Source organism: Anomalospiza imberbis, chromosome 1 (assembly GCF_031753505.1).
Source record: "Anomalospiza imberbis isolate Cuckoo-Finch-1a 21T00152 chromosome 1, ASM3175350v1, whole genome shotgun sequence".
Lineage (NCBI taxonomy): Eukaryota > Metazoa > Chordata > Aves > Passeriformes > Viduidae > Anomalospiza > Anomalospiza imberbis.
Window position 1 is genome coordinate 41,177,248 of NC_089681.1, and position 22,847 is coordinate 41,200,094.

Here is a 22,847-nt window from a genome sequence, read left to right on the forward strand (position 1 = left end):
CTGAAGAGTTAAATCAGGTATTTTAACTGCTGGAAAGTTGTCAGAAGACTACGAGTCTGCACATTTACACTTCTTTGAGCATGCCTCATACTTGTGACTTCTCCTGGCTAGTTAAATGAGTAGACCTGCTCCAGTCTTTCCACTGCTCTCTCTGGTCCACAACAAGCCATTAGAAATACAGAATTTGCCTTTTGGAGGTGACCATTTGCTTTCAGTCTAAATCTCATGGTTGTTACCTGTTTAAAGAAAACATAACTGATGCCAGTTGGACAGTATTTTCTAGTCCTTATGAGTAAATGAAATCTTCTTAATAGTGACCAGAGAAGATAATTTCCATGCCCAAAAGAGTTTTCATTTTTCTACACTAAGTTGGAGTGTTTTGTATCTGTTTAATTTTTCTGCCTTTTGGAGGCTATGCCCAGAAAGAAAAACACTGGGCCCCTGAACTAAAGTGTAATTGAGGTTTAGCTCCACAACTGGGAGATGCTGTGCAAAATGAAATATTTCAAAAACTCTTTTGGAGGGTAAAGTGCACTTCTGTACGAATAAACATGAAAAGATTTCTATTTGCTTCCTAAGGAAGCAGAGAAACCTGAGCCTTTACAGTAAAAATATAAATGTAAACAAGGACACAAAGCATATTTGATGGTACACACTTTAAATCCACTCCTCAACTGTTTATTTTCTTTGAAGCTCAGGCTTTCAGAATTAATAGACCTGTATGACAAAGGAGGAACCAAGGACAGTTATTTGAAGGATGTTGTGCTGTAACTGGTGATTCAATCTTTCACTCTCCTGCTAAACCATACTGGATTTTTGCTTTGAGGACTGTAGCTATGTAATAAGGAAATAACAATATTAATCATGTAGGCTTGGAATTAGTCATGACAGAATGTTCTACTCCCTTCTATTAAAACTCAGCAGTAATGATGAGTAGTTTTAAAAGATGAAATCTTAATAAAATGACTACTAGATCTACAAGTATCTTGAGAAAAAGAAATGAAAATATAAACTAGGAAGACTAGCAACATATTAACATATTTTAAAGGTCTAACATCATAGTACTTGAATAAGTTCAAGAGTTTGGCACAATTTAAAAAATTATTTAAACACTAATAAAACATAGCTAAAACCAGATTAGAAAAGCAGATGAACACACATTAAGAATACTGCCCCAGGATATATCCAGATTCCAGGAATTTCCACAGCAGAGCTTAAAACAGCTGAAACAGTCTATTTACAGCTGCTAGGTTCTTTTCCACTTGGTGGACACTTATTTCAAATTGGTGCTGAAATATTTGACAGCTCAAATTTTGTGAGCATTAGGATATTCAATAACAGGTATTTCCAATAATTATGCCAGGATAGCTAAGGCAACATCAGTTTACTATTATTATTATTATTATTATTATTATTATTATTATTATTACTCAAGTCTTAGAGAGAAAACAGCAGCTGTATGGAAAGATTAAATGTATTGGATTTCCAGAAAGTTTATATTTCACTTTTAAATTCAGAAGTTAAAAACTGCAGATTGATTATAGTCTTAGAAATACTGACAGTGCAACTTCCACATTTAGTCGCCATTCTGTCTAGAGGGGAAAGGATTAAATGGCTGTGCTGTGAGTTGTAAAGTACAGGATCTCTGCAACATGAAAAAGTGGTAATCTGTGTTTGCAGGTTGCTGTTATAACTTCATGAAACTGCAAAATATTAATGCAGAGGTACTTTTCTTTAATAGATTCAGAAGTACTTAATAAAATTCAGAGAGCTAAATCCAATAATAATCTAGGTCTCTGTTTCATAGTTAAGGAAACAAAGATAAGATAAAACCATAATTTACCAAAAGACACATCTGCAAGGTCAAGATGGAGTGAGATTTCAGATCGTTTGGTTTCCTGTCTTAAAAATACAATATGCTCATTCTATTAATAATGAGTTTTGAAAATCAGTTTTAATGAGACCATAGTTTTAAAGAGAAAGGCCAGAGTAAGAGTTTTATTAGCTGCAGATGATTGCAGTTAAGCAAAGACAATCCCTACACTGTCATTTTCATATAACATAAATGACCCATGGAGAGTCAGCACAGTTACAGCCCTGCTTTTTGTCAGAACCCAGAATGTCCCTTGGACACTCTTGGATGTTCTGGGCCCAGGTCAGAAGCATTTGAGACCCTGGAATGCAGCCACGGACCTCTGTGGCTTTGAACTTGATCCATGGAACAATTTACCAACCTTGCAGGAAGAACAAGAAATCACAAAAGTTTAGATATTATAGTAGAAGTAGTCACAAATTGAAAGGAAGAACTTTTGAGTGCTGCACAGGGGGGTTTTAGGCCTTGTACAGAGGGGTCTGAGTTTTGTACATGGGGGTCAGAAGTTCTAAGATGGGGGGATTTGGGTGTGCCCTGTCCTCTTTCTTTCTTCTTCCTAACCTCCATGTTCTTGGTGATGTTGGCACTCACAGATTGGTTTAGAGTAGAAAGTCACTGTTCAGTATAGGTGATGGGCATCAGGGAAAAACTGTAAACATCTAATATGCAATGTATGATATAAAAGAAGGCACCAGCACCCTGGGTGTCAGAGAGAGTGTGGGGAGTGTGCCATTGCCTGACTGCTGGATGGACTGCAGCAGCTCAGGGAGAAATCTTTTAGATAACATACAATAAACTACCTTGAGACCGGATGATTGAAGACTACTGAGCCTTTCTTTGGAAGCTCGGGTTGGAGGAGAGAATTTTCCACCTTTCCGGGCCACCCCAACCAGGGGGTGAGGCCCGACAACACAACAACAGCCCCCACATGTGAATGTTGAGAAAAGGGGGAAACAAAAGATTCAATGCAGTGCATGAGGACATCTCACATCAGGTCTTTCTTCTGGAAAAAATGGTATCTTGTGCAAAATGCAAGCAGTGGCTGAATTGAAACACGGTCTACATATTGTAGTTACCTATACATAAAATCCACCAAAGCCTGAATATCTATTCTGTCTTTATAGCTACCTTTGACTACATGAGCTTTTCCTGTTACTTTTCAAGGAATGCCCAAATGCCACATTAACTGACACATGCGATCAGTCATTTCACATTGGAAACATTCCCTGAATGTTCCCCAAATAGAAGAAAAAAAAAAAATTACTTCATATTCATAGTAATTTAATTTCTTCTATTTCCTAACAGAAAAAAACATATGCTAAGATCCAAAGAGATATGTAACCATAGTTATTGTTACTATCTGAGATGCTTTATTCACAACATTAAGAACAGAGACAAACTCAAACATATCAGCTTTCATTCAACTGGAATTCTACCTTGGCTCTAGATGATTTGGTGCACTACAATCCTGAGCAGTAGATCCAACAGAAGGTTTTATGTAGTATCCAGCTGAACTGACATACTCTCCTACTCGTAGCCACTCACTCTCTCCCAAAATCTTGTCCATTTTTAGTGACATAGTGGCTAGACCCAGAACCACCAAAAACATCCACACCACAGTATAATGTTGGTGCTTGTCTATCCATCTTTATGTTTGCACAATAAATGGAGGTAAAAGCTAGAACTACATTAATTTCCAGCCTTAAGAATAATGATATCTATTACAGTGGATAACCACATCCACTAGGTGTGTGGACTGGCAAGCTGTGCATTATTAGACCTTATTAATTAGACAGAGGCCAAAACTCATAGGTCTGTCTGTGAATTATCATAACTTCAGCATTTTAAAATTCTTGTTGAAAAATTTAAAGGAGAGTCTACTAAAAAAGGAATAATTACAACATCCTCAGTAAAAAGAGCACAAAGCTGTGTATTTAAACAGATATAATGGATTCTTCTTCTACATACAAGTTCATATTGTATTTTTTTGGGCTGAAGCTGCCAGTTTGAGAGATGCTGAGAGATATATTTTGTAATTAATTGCTATAGTTTATTTTTTTTCTGCAATCTTCTCCTGTATTGGCACTTCATCAGAGAGACCATGTCTTTATCTTACCACATGAGAGCACTAAGAATGAAGCAGTTATGCTGTACTCAGATGGGGCTCTTTACAACCCAAGAGAAACAACAAGCTGACAGTCAGTCTTTGATAGAAACTCATCATGTGCTTTCATCGGATGAACAATATTTTCACCTTCTATAAGTAGAAAACTAAGCTCAAGATTAAGTGATTAACCTAAAGCTAAAAGAAATAATCAGAAAGGAACCATATAAAGGGTTCCAGTAAGGTACACTTAGAACTGACTAAACCTACCTATCTAGGGTCCATCTATCTGTCTTTCTTTCTATCGATCTAACTATCTATCTCAAAAGTAATGAAAGACAATAAAGACAACAGAGCACCCACAACATTAAGATCACTGCACATTGGGGAAAGATTCTCCCTGCTATGAAAGATGCCATGAGTTTGATTAAACTATCTAATTTTGAAACTCAAATAATTTTATACACATAGTATGGTTATCAGTAAAGCAAGATGAAATACCAGGGTTGACTAATCATCAGTTTCATACAATTGGCTGCAGTGATTATGCCACAGATTTTTTTCACTGCAGAGCTATGAAGATTTCACATATGCTTAAAAAGTTTCCACAAGCATCAACACATTTTGCATGTAGGAAAAGAATAAATGCGCATCAGAGTCACACTGTAGATACAAGTCTGATTTTTTCACAGGTATCTTCAGCATTAACCACTGAAAAAAATTACCCACTGGTTTCCAATGAAAATTTTCTAAGACATTAAGACAACCCAAACTAACATATCCTTACAGAACATTGTACCTGCAAAGCCTTAATTAGGTACAGAAAAAATCAGAACGAAACAAAGCTAAAAGTTCAGGCATCCTGCAGAGCCATTGCAAAGGTGCCTAGATGCAATAAGGATTGAAAATTAAGTTTCAACTCCTGTTCCACTCCCTGCTGCAAGCAACTAGGCTCCACACACTTCTATTTACTCTATATTACCTTACGATTAGAGCTACAGATCCTGTATTTGATAAAGACCCCACAGGACAGAAATCCTAGAGCAACTCAAGCTGCAAAGGACGTGCTGCAGACAAAACCCTACCTGAGACTCCTGCTGGCACACCATTTAGTGTACTTACTCTTTACTGAGGGCTAAGCCTAAATCCACAGGTTACCACACAACGCAGAATCGCCTATGTTACCATTATTGCAGCTTTACAACAAATTTACTCCATAAACACATAGCATATAACAGTGAATGTTTCTGGAAAAAAATGGATTATCAGAGTTCATTTACTTTGGCTTTTTTATTTATATTATATATCTACAACTCTTATGTATATTTTACTTTATAAAATTTCATATGGACATTTGATCTTATTTAAATATTAGTCAGTATTTGCTATTAAATATTAAAACTTATTTTTAATTAAAATAAGGATTTAATTTAAAACTTACTTGCTTCTTAAATTCCTAAACCATTTGCAGATACATAAATGCACATTTAAAACTGGTAAGATACAATTTTTTTTAATTCATAGAGAATTAGCTACAAGGAGTTTAAGAAGCAGATTATATTTGATAAAAAAGGTATAAATCAAAATTTAACATGATAACACCTGCTACTCTATGTCAATCCCTCCTTTTTTCAGCTTTTCCAAAACCTATTTTCTTCCTGTGAATGGATTTAAACCTTATCATAAATACCCAACAGATTTATGTATCATTTTGAGGGTTTAGAGAAAGTCTCAGAAAACAGAAAATAAAATCCTGATGTCCTAACTAATTTTCAATCCACATTTGAGTGTACTAGGCTACTCTTTTAGTAATATCTTTCTCATGTTTTTTAATTGCAACATTTAAATTTTAACATTTAAATCCCACTGAGAGATTTTTCATATTAATGCATATTAAACAAATCAACTGCAGCAAACTTATAAAATATTTACAACCTGATCATTGTTGCACAGACAAAACTTAAAAGCAATATAAATACAATTACTAGCCAGTATATACAGAAGGGGGTATGATGAAGGCTCTGAAGAACGAAGCAGGATTTCCAGTAGATCTCCAAAAGGAAACAAGTGTGCAAAACCAAAAACACTCTGAAGAATATTGCAGTGATCTAATCTTTCAGCCTGCACTAAACTTCTTCATCAGAACTTCATCTATATTAACTCCTGCTTTCTATAACTGAAGAGTACATGTTTGATGATCTGTCACAGAGCAGAATGCTGGATGAAACACAATGAGTGTCCTTGAATTGGCAAAGAGTCAGGAAGAGAAGCTTTCAAATACATCAGTATTATGTTATTTTAAAAATACAAGTACAAATGCTATGGAGCTAAACAGGATTTAAAGGTAATTTTTTTGGGTAATCTTTAAATTTCTGGCATTGTTTTTCTGAAATAAAGGGTTTTCTGCTTCTGAAAGCATTTAAGAAGAGTCAAAGAAAAATATGCCTAAAGTACATGATGCATTTCGCAAAGCTCATTCACCAGTGGAACCAGCCTACTACAGATCTCTCAAATTTCCTTCCCTGGAAGAAATCTGCTTAATAAAATTTTATTTTATACCCAAAATGATAGCATCTTAACAAAAGGAGAAGAGCACCCTTATAAGGAACAGCCAGTGGATCAGTAGCAGATGAATAGTTTTCTCTCGTTTTTTAAATAGGATTAAAAGTAACCAAACAACAAATCTCCAACATAGTGTAAATTACAGCTGTTGAAATTAAAATGACCCCACACAGCCAGAAAGGTGTAGCACTGCTGAAATTTGACATCTATTAGCTGGAAGAAAAAAAGCTGGAATTTGTACAGCTCAAATCTTCATAATAAAACAATCACCTTTATTATAGAAAAGCCTATCTGAGAAGAGCGATTACATAGATTTAGGAAGAAAAGATTGCACTTTGTTACTTGTCGTGTTAGAAGGTACAGGCGTATTTGTTTAGGAATAACAATAAAACAGCTGATGCCACTGCATTGCTATCAGCATACACTCATTTCAGCAACTACAAAAGACAAAAAAGTAGACTAAAAAACAGAAAAGCTCACCACTTCTTCATGCCTGCATTTTCTCACATTAATTCCATTAATCTGTCATTAAAAAGATAAAGAGAAGACTTACTCTACATTTCATAAGCATAGATTTCATTTCACTTTTCTAGAAAAATACAGATAAAATAATTTTCAGTTTTACTCACCTGTAGAATTGCATCTCCTATAAAGAGCAAACCTGAAAGTTCCGCTGAAAACAGAAAGCATATTTTTCACCCACTTTGTACAAAACATCCAACATTTCGTGTACAAGAATTCTTATTTAATACTTTTGCATCATCTTTTAAAATTTCAAACATGATAAAACTTCCAAATAAATTACTCGTATTTTCTTTTTTAAACCCAAAATACTTGTGTATCAGTGGTACAATAAAAGAGACTACTCAGCCCAAGCACAAAACTATGAAACTTATCCATCAGTCACTAGCACCTTTCAGACCATTCTGGTAAGGTGGAGCATATTTTTCTGAATAGAAAAGGACTGCAGGACTAGGTCTTATTTGCCTGCGAGAGATAATTTCCTACAAAGAGAAAAAAGCAACATGGAGACTCCAGAGATCCTTACAAATAACAAATTTAATTTTTACGTTTTTATCAAAGATAAAGTACCCTTTAGATCTTGCATCTTAGATAAACTCTGATAAATAACAGGGATTATAAATGCTAGATAACACTTACGTATGCCGAAAAGCTAGAATCAGTATGTTGTAAAAAAAAACACCAGCCAAACTGAATGCGATTTTTAAAACAAAGCTGCATCACAAGACATTTATAAATTCTAATTCTACACTTCCCATTTTTAAACACTGTGCTTCATTTCAGAGCTATCTCATTCAAATACACCATATAAGCATACCAGAAATATGACAAAGATTACTTGTCTGTAAAGGCATTAATAACCTTTGAGACCATGTTAAGGGATATTAACAGATGACATGCAATTATTACAACTATTACCTATAGTATTCCATATCAACGCAGAAGATGATGTCTGGAAAAAGCCAGTATTGGACTTGATCAAAAAACTTTACTTTTTTACATGAGCTGTAAAACTGGAATCAATATTGATGTAAATTATGATACTCAAGTCCTTGTTTGATGGAATGGTCCCATTAGCTATGTTTAACAACAGATGGTTAAATTAGTGCAGGACAGATATTCTGATTTATTTTGATGCAGAGGCTTTGGGTAAAACACCATTTTCTCTATCAAAATTCTCTAGCCCAGGAACAGAGAATGACATTTTCTACATCTCAAGACAGCAGCCTCCTACAAAAGAGATGTCCCTCAAAACTAGTTCTGTAAAAATCAGCAGTATTTTTACTGAAAGCAGTAATGAAAATTATATCACAGCTAAGTATTGGGGCTAGAAACAATGCAACAGTTACTGCAGCAAAAAAAAATTAATGACAGAAATAAAATTGGACTTCAGTGTGCTCAATTAAACTTAAGTATATCTTTCTTATTTTTCCTGCAGTGCTTAATAGCATTTTAATAGCTACTGCATGTAATATACGCCACATCTTTATGTATTAGTTACATGTATACTGAAAAGACTGTAGACACAAGTATAAATTCTTAAAGTTAACCTTACTGCCTTCCTTAGGGGTTCAGTCCATGCTACTCCTTATTCTCCCTAACTCCAACTTTCACATCCACTTTTCAGGGTTGTCTTTTGGCTCTCAATATGCTCATTCTTCCATACATCTCTGAGTGGGTGAGTAAGAGACTTTTTTTTTTTTACTGGCACATTTTAGTTGAGGAGAAGCTGAGCTCTAGAATTATCACATTACAGATGGAGGAAAATGTTTCCAAGTTTGCATTTCTGGCCTTACACAAATACATACAGACATAACAAAGATATTAAGTACACCATATTAGTACTGGTTCACAACCTTCCTCCTTCATACTTGTGCACATCTTGAGCAGTTTAACTATTATCTATGCATCATTCCAAAAATTTCAAAATGTTGCCAGTTAAATCAATAGAGAAATTCAGCACCAGCTCTGTTACTATTAAAAATAAGTATGGCCACAACTTTATGCAGTACTCAAAGTACTCTCAATACTACCTGAGTAACCCAGTTAAAAAGCCATGCATTCTCCTCCTGTGTTACCATGATTTAAGAGCCAAACATTTAATTTGCTACAGTTTCCAGAAAATAACTACTGGGAAGTCAAAGCCACTAAATCATTACCTTTTGTTACATTTATTAAACATTTTCATTCTATCAATACTTTCCTATTTATTTTCTATGCTTTTATTTATTTTCTAATGCTTCCCTATTACTTTCCTATTTCTATTTTCTAAAAAAAAAAAAAAAATAAAAATTTGAAGACTTTAAAAACTATTCCAAATATAAATTGTGTACTTTTTCACAAAAAGCTTCTGAAGAACAGAGAGATGATAAAGACATGGGAGAGAAAGGGTTCAACAATATTATTTGTTTAACACTGACCGAAGAATCTCAAGATTTAATACATCTTTCTTTAAAGGGAACAATAAAGTACAGTGTAATAAGCTGATACCAAATACCCACCTCTTTGTTCTTTGGAAATCTTAGAAATGACCACTGGAATATTATGTTCTGCTCCACCCTGAAAACAAAATAAACGGCAATCTTTGTCAGTCACTAAAATATCTTTTTGCTTAAAGTTATATTTTACCCTTTCTCTAAATGCAGTTCTTAGAGAGACTGAGCAAATAACTCTGATTCTGCACTTCCTCTTTTTTTAATGAATATTTTACTGTGATTAATTCCTTATTGTCTCACATAAAGAAGTTCTCAGTTGCCATCATTAGCTCAGGAAGTGAATTCAGAACTCTACCAGACTTGAAGGACACCAGTTTCTGTGAATTCTGGAGAGCCTAATGTATGAAATGTGTCTTGTAAAAGCAGAACAGATATCCAACTATAATGGCAATCACACTGTGACCACTTAGTTTTCATGCTGGCAAAAAGGAGGTAAACAAAAGCACAAGAAAGAAGGTTTGGACTTTTCATGTCAAAAGCAGCCTTTATTTGTTTCTGTCTTTCACACAAGCACAAAGATTGAGGAAAGCAGTGGCATAAGTAATAAGAAACAGAAAAAGAAGCATTAAGAAATGGAACAGTAGGTGTTCAATAAACAGGGAGAAATAAAGGAAAACCAGATGATAGTTTCAACAGTTCAACAACAATTCAGTGCTGTTGCTTTATTCAATTTATCCAGTTGGGACTGGAAATACTTATGGTGCTTAAGAACAAAGTAATAAAAATAAACCTTAAATGAAAAGAAAATTCAAAGGAAGGTAAAGGCAAATACACAGAGAGACACAAATACTTTTTCCTCTGCCAAAAGCATCAAAGCATACACTCAAATGCAAGGTGTACAAATTCAGGTCACCAGAAACCAATGTCTGCCACATTGCTGTTTTGCCTAGGAATGGACTGGTTAAAAGTTTGCTTACTCTTCTTTTCAGCAGACAGATTTTACTTTGGAAATTATTTTTACTGTGTTAAGTTGTGAAAAGGACTGACAAAGGTATTTCAATCCCTAAGTAACAGCACACATCCCTTCTTCATGCAATATCAAAGTGATTGAAACTGAACAGACTCCTGCACTCAATAACTTTTTCTGTCATGGAATAAATATTAATTTACTGTGTAGCCACAGAATGCTAAATAAAATAAATATTCCTTTTGCTAGTGGGTATCAATGCAAATGGCCCTAAAAACACTGAGTTATTAGGGATCTCAGTAATATGACAACAATTATATGTCTAGAGGTAAAGTTCTCACATTGCATGAGATGAGTGTTGACAAACATGAAACATATGGGTATTATAGCTTGTTGAGTATCTTCCAATAGTTTTCACCAGAAGAACAGCAACAGTAAAAGCTGGCTTCACTGCAGATAATGAGTTCAAGCTCACTAAATTACTAAGTTTTAACCTATACCCTCCAAATTTTCTAGTCACATACAAATTTAATTTCTTCAAAACTTTTCAAACAAACAGAAAAAATAACTGTCACTTTCTTCCTAAGCTTCCAATGTTATACACATGTTACACTATCCAGGATACTTAAAGCCCAGCAAAGAAGTGTGAGGTTTAAAACGGCCTCCCTGCCTCCTTAGATCTGAGGCTACATTAAAGTAGGAAATTACTTTTATTACTAAGCCAGCCTGCAATGCATACAACATGATTATTCTTCTCTCATTGTATTGTATCTACGTAAACCCATTTACACTACAGATCTGAGGAAGCTTTCGGTAGTATCCTACTGAAGAGAATTATCTCCTCTCATTGCATCCGAGTCTGATCTGTATGAAGGCTTCTTTTTAAATTAGTAAAATGATGGAGTACCTGCTACGCTAAGAAACAAAAAATCAAAACTGGAAACAGCAAATAGTTGACCAACAATCTATACCCAGTCACTGTTAGAAATTTGTAGCAAACTGTGTATATTCTGCCAACTTCTTGTTGGATACTACTTCAGGTTGACACTGCAGCCTTGCATCCTGCATTCTCCATACTTGATTCCCTGTCCTGTAGAGGAAAAAGTGTATGCATGTCTAAAATCCAGTTTTACAGTCTCAGGGGATACTTTTCTGAAGAAACCTCTGGGAACAGAGGCAACTTTTCCACTGCTTTAAATTTTCTCTTCCTCCAGTACAGACATGTACTTATAACCTCAGACCAGAGGATGGACAGAAATACATCAAATAGTGATGTTCAAGACTTAATGGCTCAAACCTCTACCAGACTCTAAGAATGATCTTTGTCAAGCAAATTTTCTTTGTCATTTTTCCTTAAGCAGGGATAAGCCTGGAATGACAGCAGCTGCCCACCTGCAGAGGTGGTCCTGCTAGAAGAGGCAGAGGAAGCTCTAATCACTGGCAGCTATTTGAAGGTCACTGTCCTGAATGTTGGCCACTACTGGTGAGAGGTCACCCACACCTCCTTTCAAAGTGTCACATGATACACTCTGAAAGATTTTTTCTTATCCCAGTTTTTATGTGTGAGGGTTTTTTCCAGAAGTTTTTGACATATGAAAAATAGGGCAATTGAAAGCAGTAACTTTTATTGACAAAGGCTGGGGTTTTTGGTTCTAAGTATAACAAGGAAATTAATTTTTTATCTTCTACAAAAAAGAGTTTATAAAAGATCAGACCAATTGTTGGACTTTACCATCATTGGAGTTAAGACAATGCAGGGGACTATGACTTGATACTAAAAAGAAGCATTTCCACTAGAAAAAATAGCTTTAAGTTCCATGGACACTGAACTTTTTTATTAAATTGGAAAGTCAAACTGAATCTCAGAAGACCTCTGATGCTGTTCACCATTTTAAATGGATGGATTGCAATTTATTTCTTAAAGGGCTGATGTGTAGGTCTTGGGCAAAAGTCAACTTTGCAATCAGGGTTTTTCTTAAGCAGTTATCTGAATCTCTGATTTTTACAAATATAGTTGGATTACCCAGTTTGCAAAAGAAAAGAAGAGTTTCTCTCATAGACAGGTAAAAAAAAATAATTCATTTAATTTTGGAATTATTAGGAATTTGTTCTCTGCTCTTTAGAAAAGGAATAATTCCAAGAGTTCACAATACTTGCAGTGGGATAAGACATTTTCAAAATTTTTTCAAGAGAAAGTTGAAAGGTGACTTTTTCATGAGAGTTTTCTGACAGTAAATGGATGTTTTAAGTTAGCAGGAAAAAAAAACAACTTGATAATGCCCCAGACCTGACAGCCGAAACTAGGCAAATTCATAACCAAACCCAAGCAAGTATTTTAAAGTGAGTGTCATTAATCACTGTACTACTGTAATTAACACCTCAGATAAACAGCATCCTCTGACATACATCACAGCCAGAAAGCAAGTCCTCAAATAACCCCTCTCTTTAGTTAGTCTGAGAGTAGTAAGACGACAAACTACTGTAGTTCGAGGGGTTATGGAAGTTATGACACAAGGAGGAGAGACCTCAGTGCTCCTCACTCCTTCAGGGTGACTTGTAGATCTCTACCTTCTGGCACAAATTCAAAATAATTACATTTCTATTTAAAATTAATCTTTTAATATAAGTTTTTTTAGTAAAGTTCAGAAATCTTGAGAAACAAACAAAAAAAGAAAAAAAAATAGCTGCAAACTTGTATTCATCTGCAAGAAGCAAACCATGATTGAATTTTAAACAGAAAACTGGACTTTTCAGAGTATTTGGAACTGACATGTCATTTCATGTCATAAATAAAAAGTCCATTTCAGTGATCTTCATAAAGTTTGCCTACTAAATTAAAGAAAATACTGTAAGTTCCCATTCTAAGTTGTTTCTTACACTAGTTTAAAATTATAGTAATAGAATTTATGAATTATTTTTTTAGATTGGGTTGGCTATGCAACTGCTTGTCCATTTTTGTGAGAATGTAAAACTACTAATAAAGGGACCTAGCAAAAAAGGTCCCACAATCATTGATTTTTTAAAAAACTAATTAATTTTATAGTAATAAATCATACTGAAACCCATCAACAGAACATCCTGGACCACAGAATTAAACTTTTAAACTTTTCATTTTCATTATCTAATCTATGCCATCCAAGCAAGTTTGAGTTTCATTATTTTAAAGAGAACTCTTGACTCTTTAATGACATTTTTGAAGGGATTTCATCACCTGATTGCTAGTTATTAAAAAAATTAAAATTTTCTATTCCCACCTAACTTTATTTATCCTCACCTTTCTAATACTTTGGGTAATTTTAACCAAAATATCTATCTTACTCTAAAATAACTTTAAATAACTTAACTCTATTAATTTAAGAAAGAAAGTTGCATATTCTCTATTTAATTTGTATTTCTAAATGATATTTTATGCAATGTACATAATACTTAAATAATGTGATCTTGAGACTGTCAGCAATGTTAATTCTAAACAATACCTCATTGTAAAGTATATGTAAAAATCAAGTCTACTGAGCCTTGAGATTTCCTCTCCAATCATCTAAAGTCATTACTGTAACCAGTTATTTCTTAGCAGCATTTAAATAAAACCTCATTTATCCATATACTTGATTTTACATTGACATTCATTACTTCGTCATTATTCAGTGTACTGTAATCTATAATGATACTGGAGGGGAAAAAAACCTTAAATACTGTTGACCAAACTGATGAGAAACTTTGGTGACAAAATAGCAATTAGTTTTCCTTGAACAGAGGTCTTCATGGGTCAACAGTATAACAGCAAGTGCACAAAGACATTTTTAAAAATTAATACTTCTATTCAGTCATATTCTTATCAATGACAACACAAATGCACATTAATCCTTCTTACGAGTCACCTATAAGGTCAATACCAGCAGATGTCATAGGAAAATCTATACTTTCACTTTATATGCATAATTTAGGCCTCTTTACATTCATGTGAAGTACACTTCATTTTTTCCATTTCTATCTTGGGACTGAGAACTGCTGTGTTTAGAAGATAAAATTAATCTTGTGTTGTCTACAGTCAGACTCAAAGCTAAGGTAAGGTTTTCAAACCCATAGATTACTATGACAAAACTATTAACCCTTCCTCCCCCTCCTAAAAAGGATCACCTACCCTTGTATATGTTCTCAAAACTTACTGACAAAAGCAAGAACACAGTTACATGATAAATTGCTGTCTGGGCTTGATCCACAGAATGTTAAAAAATACGAGCATGCAAGAACACTTTCTGTCCCACTAATGAATTGCATCGATTAATGTGGTATGTTGCAATTCTTTGTAGTAGACTTGATGACGAATTTATGGGCTGTTCCTTGTGCCTGCGACTGTAATTTAGCTTTCATTAATAACTATTTAACACAAGTACAGTCTATACAATTGAAAACACTTCACAACTCTTATATCAAACCTTTTACAGAGTTGGTCAGCCTGAATTTTAAGGGAATGATTGCCTTCCATTCCATAGGGCAGCATAGTTCTGGTTGCCTGCTGTAACAGTATCTAACATACAAGGATATATTTCCTGTCTTGTTTCTAGTCCTCTAAAATAGCTTGGACTCATTAACAGTAACATAGATTTTATACAAAGACATGCTTTGTGTAATATGCAATAAATAGACCAAAAATACCATCTTACCTTTATACTTAATCCAAATCCTCCTACAGTCTGTCTTCTAATTGTTACTGTTCTTTCCTGGAAAAAATAAATCAAGTCATGCTAGATTTAATGTCTTCTGCCAGAACAACAACATTTATACTTCAATAAGTTTTTTTAACATTGAGTTTTGTTGTTTTAATGAAGTTCTGAGTTTCTAAACTGAAAATGCCATGAAATCTATGCTCCACAGGAAAAAGACAAAGCCTGGAAGAAGAGATCCTGTCCCCCAAAAAAATAATTTGTTCAATTCACACCATCCTAGCAAGTACTGCAATGCTTAAAGAAACCCAGAACTTTGGAGCTGGACAATTATGGTACAACACACACATTTCAGAGGTTAAGGCCTTGACTAGTCCTAAATTGGTCCCACCTGCAGGTTGATCACTACATGTTGAAGTATATACACTGCACTCCTGCAGTGCATTTCCCAATTCAGTTTCATCTGAAAGGAAAACAGCTTGTGCATGCCAAGACCACTCATTGATGTTAACCAAAGCCTAACAAGTGCACACATTGCATGATTTCATTTCAAAGACAGTAACGATCCAAATTAAAAAAAAAAAAAAAAAAAAAAAACAAACACAAAAACCAAAACCATCAGAAGCTAATACAAGAACAGTCACTGTTCATCTCACACCAATGGTTTAAAAATCATAAACCATAACCTACAGCTGTTAAAAGCAGCCCATCTTTTTCCTTTTATTGCTTGTCTAAAAATTTGTGCTGTAAAAACTGTAGGCTACTATCTGTCTCAGATACGAACATTTACAAAAAAGACTTTTTTGGTTTTTTTTCCTACTCTGCCTGTTGACTTTATAACTACAGATAATTTATAATTAGTACATTTAGGTAGCGGTAAAATAATGTATTAACAGATATACCATATATCCAGATACAAATATATCAATTTTATAGATTTTTGAATGTCCTCTATATGTGATCTAATTTTATACTCATTTAATTGTATCCATCGCATGGCATAAGTCTGTATGCATGTTACATTTAACTATTTTTATTTCAGCACAATTAGCATAGATGGTCAGTGTTAGTCAGATTTTCATAGATCATCAGGAATATAGCAGTGATAGAAAGGATGAAATACATACAGATGTATTTTTTCTTCTTTACTCAATTTACAGAAAGGAAAATAAAGGATCTACCATATAAAGGTTTTTCCACAAAAAGGACATTTGTTGAAAATCAAGTCACTTTGTTTCTTTTTTCATATTTGTGGCAAATATGAACTGAGTGACTGTGGAAAGAGCAAGTGAAAACTCATCCACTGTTTTGGACTGAAAGACAATGGATTGCCTAAAATGACACTACCATTTATTAATTTAGGCTAATGCTTGCAAAATGCATAATGCTTGCAAATATTTGCCCTAAGAAAAAGGTATATATTTTGTTGTTAAATAGCCAAACATTTCAATTTTTATTTTTAACATATACCTCTAAAAAGGAATTTTCATAATGCAGTTCCCACAGACTGGGTTCAGGCCATAGACTGTACTTAGAAAACCTCTTGTCTGTCACAGTATCAGATGCAGGTAATGGTGCTGACAATATATTCAGGATAAACCAATATAGGCCACAGTCTCATGTGCAGTCCAAGCTGAGGTTACATAAATGAACAGAAAACACTCGGCTGTGGCTCCACTGGGAGCTATATTTTTCCTGTTAACTTTATCTTGTTTCCACCTCCAGCTTGTGCTGAACATGGAGTTAAGAACATGAACTTGACTTGTACACTCTAGTCAATATAGTCCGTTATTTTTTGTTATACATGTTCAAATCAAATAGAACACACTTGTGCTAAGATAGCATTGAAAAATAGCAACCTTTCACTAAACTGGCTTGAACTGGCTAGTGTTAGATCAAACATGAATGGAATAAAGGACAACACACGGATTAAATTTCAAACAAAGTAACATTCTCAGTGAAAAACACGTAACTTCACAAAATCTGTAGTTCATGATATGTCAGTAGTCACTGTAAATACTGGCATCTGAACATATTCTAAGCTGAAGTCATATTTTTAAAAAACCTAATAGAAAACTATACAGAAGACTATTTCTGTCCTTGTTGTCTTTCTTAACCCAACACGCACCTAAGTACCCATATAAAAGTACCCACAAAAAAGAGTCAATAAAATATACCTTTTGGTTCTCACTCAAGCAAAGGCAGAATCAAGATAGTCCTGAAAACACCTGATCCAGGGTCTTCTGTGAGTTTGCCAGTGTTGTCTGACACAAAACTAGAAAGATTTCACACTGGAGTTCAGCATTATTTCTTAATGTGAAAAATAAAGTCATGGTAGCATGGAAAATTTCTAAATAGGCAAAACTGTATAGAAGTAAGGAAGGAAACCAGAAAAATTTCAAGACAATTTTTCAGTACAATATTATTTATCAATTTATCAGAGGGTTTTGTCTAGTATTTTTCTAGTTTCTTTTCTATCTTCATTGAAATTTGATCTTAAATATTTTGGGATCAGAGAGTTACTGAACTGAATTTCAATTCAAAAACATTACAAACTAGATTCACTTGAGTGATGTGTAATGTGCAGAGAAGGCATTGCATTGTATTTCATCTAGGCTAAGTCAACACACCTAACAGTCTTACAATAAAGAAATAATACTTTACTTATTTTCAGAATCACATTTTCTTTACATCAAATTAGCTAACAAAAACAAACATGCAAATGACCTTCAAAAGTACAAATCAGAATTACATACACGTTGTATATTTCTTCAGCGAACCATCAATAATCACCTAGTCTGCAATTTAAAACCCCATATAAACCTTATAGTGAAACAGCTTTTCCAGAACAGATAGAAGCAGCAGACATTTCATACACCTGAATTTTGGTTTGGGATAAAGCCCCAGTTCTAATCAGCCATTGGTCTATGCAAGTTTATTTTTGTAATCAATAAAGAAAAATAAACACATTCAATCCTGGCGAGTCAAAGCAGGTGCCCAAATTAGGTATTAATCTTCATCGAGTATAAAGGCAGGATGTCAAATTTAAATGAAGAAAGATAAATCTTTCCCTTATGATTTACAAAGTAACTTGAATAAGTATTTTGATGATAGATACTTGCTTTGAAATGTTTTGGCAGAAAACTCCTTTGTCCAGGTAAGTGTTACTTTTTGATTTGCATATGACTTATTTTATGAAACCCTTAAAACCCCCAAACCAAGCTTAACTTTCAGTGCCATTTCCAACCCAGGTGAATGGAATATACCTTGTTGGCAAAGCAATATATTTTCATGTAGAGTATTTTTATTACAATGATTAATGCACAAAAGAAATTTAACCAGCAATCTGAAGCAAATTATTTTGTTCTGATGCCTTTAATTAGCATTTCAAGTGAACAATACAAAAATAAAATGCTTTTCTCTGGTCTAATAGCTTTAACTTCTTAAAAACATTTATAACTATTCATTAATAAAACACGGCAAGAAATCTGGAGGCAAAAAATTTTGTACAAGTGATGAAGAGCTCTAAGTATCCTGACTGACTATTTTGTTGTTCAGGTTAAAAATACTGATGTTCTATTGATCCTCTATTAGAATTTTTATGCTTTCCCCTCTTTTTCCACCACATGATATTCTATGAATTTGCAGCGGTTTTGCAAATTCCAAAAGCAACTTCATCTCCAAGTTTACAAAATATAACTTTGTTGAGATGAAAAGATACTTAGTTCACTATCAAGACTACACAAAGTGTTCAGTGAGCTTGTAATTCCATTTTCACATTTGTTATCCACATTATACCAAACAGAAGGAAGGTTAGAGCTCCTAGGATTCTTAAAAGCAAGATTCAGAGTAGTATTCTTTCTGTTTCCTGGAACAGAACAAAAGTAGTTATCATTTTATTGAAAAACACAAAGCTGTTGCCATGCTGTCAGCATTTTCCATGTGTCTCAGAAAATTGACTGGAAAGGACAGCAAAGAGTTTTGCAAAAAAAAAAAATTCTTCCTAAGAGCTATGCAGTGAAACAGAAACAATGTTTTTGAGGCTTTCTTTAAAGAGCTACTAAAATTTCTTAAAATCCATATGATCTTCTGGGGAACATAAATATCATCATACGTGAGATCAGAAGTAAAGAATGACCATGTAAGCACAGAGCAACAGTAAATAGTGAGGAAAGGAAAACACAGAATCCTAGGTAATCATTAACTATTTATATTTAGTCAAGAGTTAATGTTATTTTTAGTTACATCTTGGAGCACAGTAAAAATTCAAGTATTTCATGCTCACTGGTATGTGATGTAAAAAACGTTTATAATTACTTAACTGACTCTTAAAAAATATTTCGTTAGTAATCTTTTCAAACTATCTATCTTGTATAATATAAAGCAGTCATATAATGGGAACTAACAATCCAATAATGTGTCTCTATCAAAGAAGTCAAATACATGTTGAACAAAAGGATGAAAAAATTTAGAAAATCTTCACAAAATTGAATTAACAGCATGTGAAACTTTAATATACCATTTCTCAACCTTTTCCAGCGTGTGGTTATTTATTTGGTGAGTCTGGGTATTGATCTTAAAAGAGTAAAGGTATAAAGAATTAGTTTGTCTAGGTACAGACAGAAAACAAGACCTCTCTTTTCAGAGGATTAGATGAGACACTAAGGTATTTTACATATGGAAGAACATGATAAAAAGCTGAAAGGTTTGTAGCACAAAACAGGAGGTGGGGAAAGAAGGAATGGACGTGGAGAGGAATCTACAATAGCACAGTGACATGGAAAGATGTAGGAGGAAAAAAAGGAGGAAAATATTGGAACGTAAATTTTAAAATGTAATAGTTTAAGGATAAAATCAATACATTGGCAGCAACTTCATAGATCAACCTGTTAACATGTGATGCCACAATACATTCACGGCCACACTCTCATATAGTTTATCAGGTATTAGTAATCCTACTACATTTTAAAATAAGAAAACATAATGAGGATTTTTAAATTTTTATTTAATCATTGTATATATTTTCAAGGATTTAATTCCTCTTTTTGGTAATGCTTTGCTCTTTCTTAGTTACATTTCTTTGGATTAATTTACTTGGGCAAGCTTTATACTCATTCTGAGTGTAAAGGACACAGGACACAGGTCAGTCACATTTCCAAATTGAATTAATAGTGTTAACAAGGTTTGCCAGCACAGTTGCTCATCTGCTAACAATTTCCATCATGTGGCATTTGAACCTCATCTCATTATTTCAGTTCCACGTGCAACTGGAGAAGGTTGGCAGTAAGGGAGGGCTGCAACATGCCTGGTCAACTGGAAATCCCCCTTCCTCTGCATCTGTGCTGGAGACTCAGGGTGGCAAACACAGCAGTGTCATGCAGGCTGCTAACAGTGACTAGAATAAATAAAAAAAAGCTCTCAACCCTTCATTTGTTCTTACTTCAAAATGTTTCCAGTCCTGCAACCTATGCTTGAAAGCTGGAACATTCACCTAAATATCTACATATAAAATTTCTACTCATATGATTGATTCACTTCAGAAGTACAGCATTACTTAGTACAGAAATAAAAGAGAAAGAAACCTATAAATACATGGTCAGGATCTGAACTCCCACTAGGATCTGTAGAGAACATTCTCCGTAGTTTGTAGTTTCCAGCTACTGCCTTACATCATCCACTGCCATCAAAGTTTTGGCTTCTCTGAGTTTTTTCTGATTTGCAATATTTTTCTTTCTTCTGAAGGAAAAGCCTTCTTCCAATGAGGAAAAGTCATTATTTTCTTTCAAATCTGGCACTATAGATTGCATTTTTAACCTCAGATGATTGCTATGCTTTTTACTTTAAAGTAGCTTGCAGAAAAATAAGCTGCCTTTGGCTTTCCCTAAATAATCATATTTACATCTGTCAGGTTGTCACTTTAAAGCTGTCCAGATTGGCAGGGAAAAAAAGTTACCCCCCATCTGATAGATACTTGACGACTTCAGTGAAAAAATGGATTCACTCCACTGAATAGATGACAGATACCAAAAAAGAAAAAAAAACCCAAATATTCTTTCTGGTATCTTTGTGAAGGTAACAAGAATGGAAAGTGTTAGAAAGATAACCTATCTATGCACATATTTGCAATTCTTTACAAGACAGGAAGTTCCATTTTGGCATTGTTTAAAATATTCAATCACACATCAGAATCAAAATTGCAAATAAAGACAATAAAGAAAATAAGTCAAAACTATTATTTACCATTTTAAGCTTTTAATTTTTTTCTTCTATTTCTATTCATTAGAATTGCTAATGTTATTTGAACCTTTTTTACCAACACTAAAATATATACAAGAAAATTCACAATTTTCAAAAGAGAACAATCCAAAGTAACAGATACAAAATTAATTCTCAGGAAGTCTCAAAAAATTAAATATTCAAGCAAGGAAAATTTAATAGCTTCATGCGACTTCCCAGGCATGTCATCATTAAGTGATATGTGATGAATTGAAATTTATTCTTAAAAATTATTAAAAACTGCATTATTTAAATAAAAAAAAACAAGAAAAGCATTGTATTGCGTAATGTATTTAACTAAAAAAGACTTTTTTTATACAAAACAAAAAAAAAATAGAAAGTCTGTAACAACTTTTTTTTTTTAATACTTTATGGGCTTTGTATATATTTGTGAACTTTTCAGCACTTGATTTTACAATAGCATGCAGGCAACCTTAAAAGTGAAACAACTTTTTTTTTTATGCTTACAGTAAAGAAAAATGTGTGGTTAACAATATCAGAAAACAGATCTGGCTGCAGTGCAACACTTTGAGACAGTGTTACATCCTGGCCTTAGTAAAGGTGTTTATTGATAGTTTTTTCTTTATCACACAACCAATTACAGTCCATAGGCTACATTTAGATACAATTGTATCAACCTCACTTAAACGCTTGGACAAATGCCATGCTACTCTGAGAGCTGTTGCTCTATCAATTCACAAAAAAAAAACAAACCCACGTTCATTCATTTTTTGTTAGTATTGAGTTATGACTGACCTTCACACAAATTTTCCCTAAAGATCTTTAATTAAAAAATCAAATCACTAAAAGAACTTCTTAATGTTCAATTAATTAATGCAATTACTACACAGCAGCACAGAAATAAATTACTTGAAAGAGATGTGACTCATCTGTATGTTATCATCAGGTGAGTTAGCAGTATTATCTAAAATCTATGACCCTTTAATTGAATATTTAATACAATTGTGTAAAAATGTAAACTATCCAGGTAGCTAACAATTTGCCAGCTGCTTGCAGATTATTTTGATTCTTTTAGAAAAAAGAGTAGCTAATTCAAATCATCCATTCTGTCAGATGGTTTATTGTCATGTCCTTAATTTATGGATTTTACATGCACATAGACTCTATGTGTAGAAAAAATTCTGAGTACAATTAATAAACAAAATTTATTAAAGAAAAGAAGCAGAAATCCACCTCTTCCTAAACAGATAAACTGCTTATCTTGATGTAGCACAATAATAATTTTCCTTGAATTTCAGATGTCCATGAAAGGTGATAGAAAAAATGAGGATTAACTCTAAAATAAAAATATTGATTCTGGAATGGCAAATATTAAAACCTTTCCTAGGAAAAAATCTATTTCAGATATGTCATACTTTAGGCTATCTCCTCTCCCATCATAATTTTCACCAAGTTCACCATTAAGCTATCCTGGTTAATCCAG

General features: G+C 33.7%; 1 protein-coding gene across 7 annotated transcripts in view; it reads right to left on the reverse strand.

The window, feature by feature from the left end:
* Positions 1 to 22,847, reverse strand: part of SNTG1 (syntrophin gamma 1) — a 317,995-nt gene that overhangs the window by 121,974 nt on the left and 173,174 nt on the right. For 4 of the 7 annotated variants that reach the window (XR_010998668.1, XM_068189098.1, XM_068189067.1 and 1 more), the window contains exons 4-7: positions 15,128 to 15,184; positions 9,563 to 9,620; positions 7,169 to 7,212; positions 7,020 to 7,061 (exon numbers count right to left, since the gene is read on the reverse strand). Coding sequence is in view for 6 of the 7 variants with exons in the window: in XM_068189098.1 (XP_068045199.1) it covers positions 7,020 to 7,061; positions 7,169 to 7,212; positions 9,563 to 9,620; positions 15,128 to 15,184 (201 nt within the window). In the remaining variant the exon portion in view is untranslated. The other 3 variants (XM_068189079.1, XM_068189088.1, XM_068189107.1) reach the window with 3 other exon arrangements.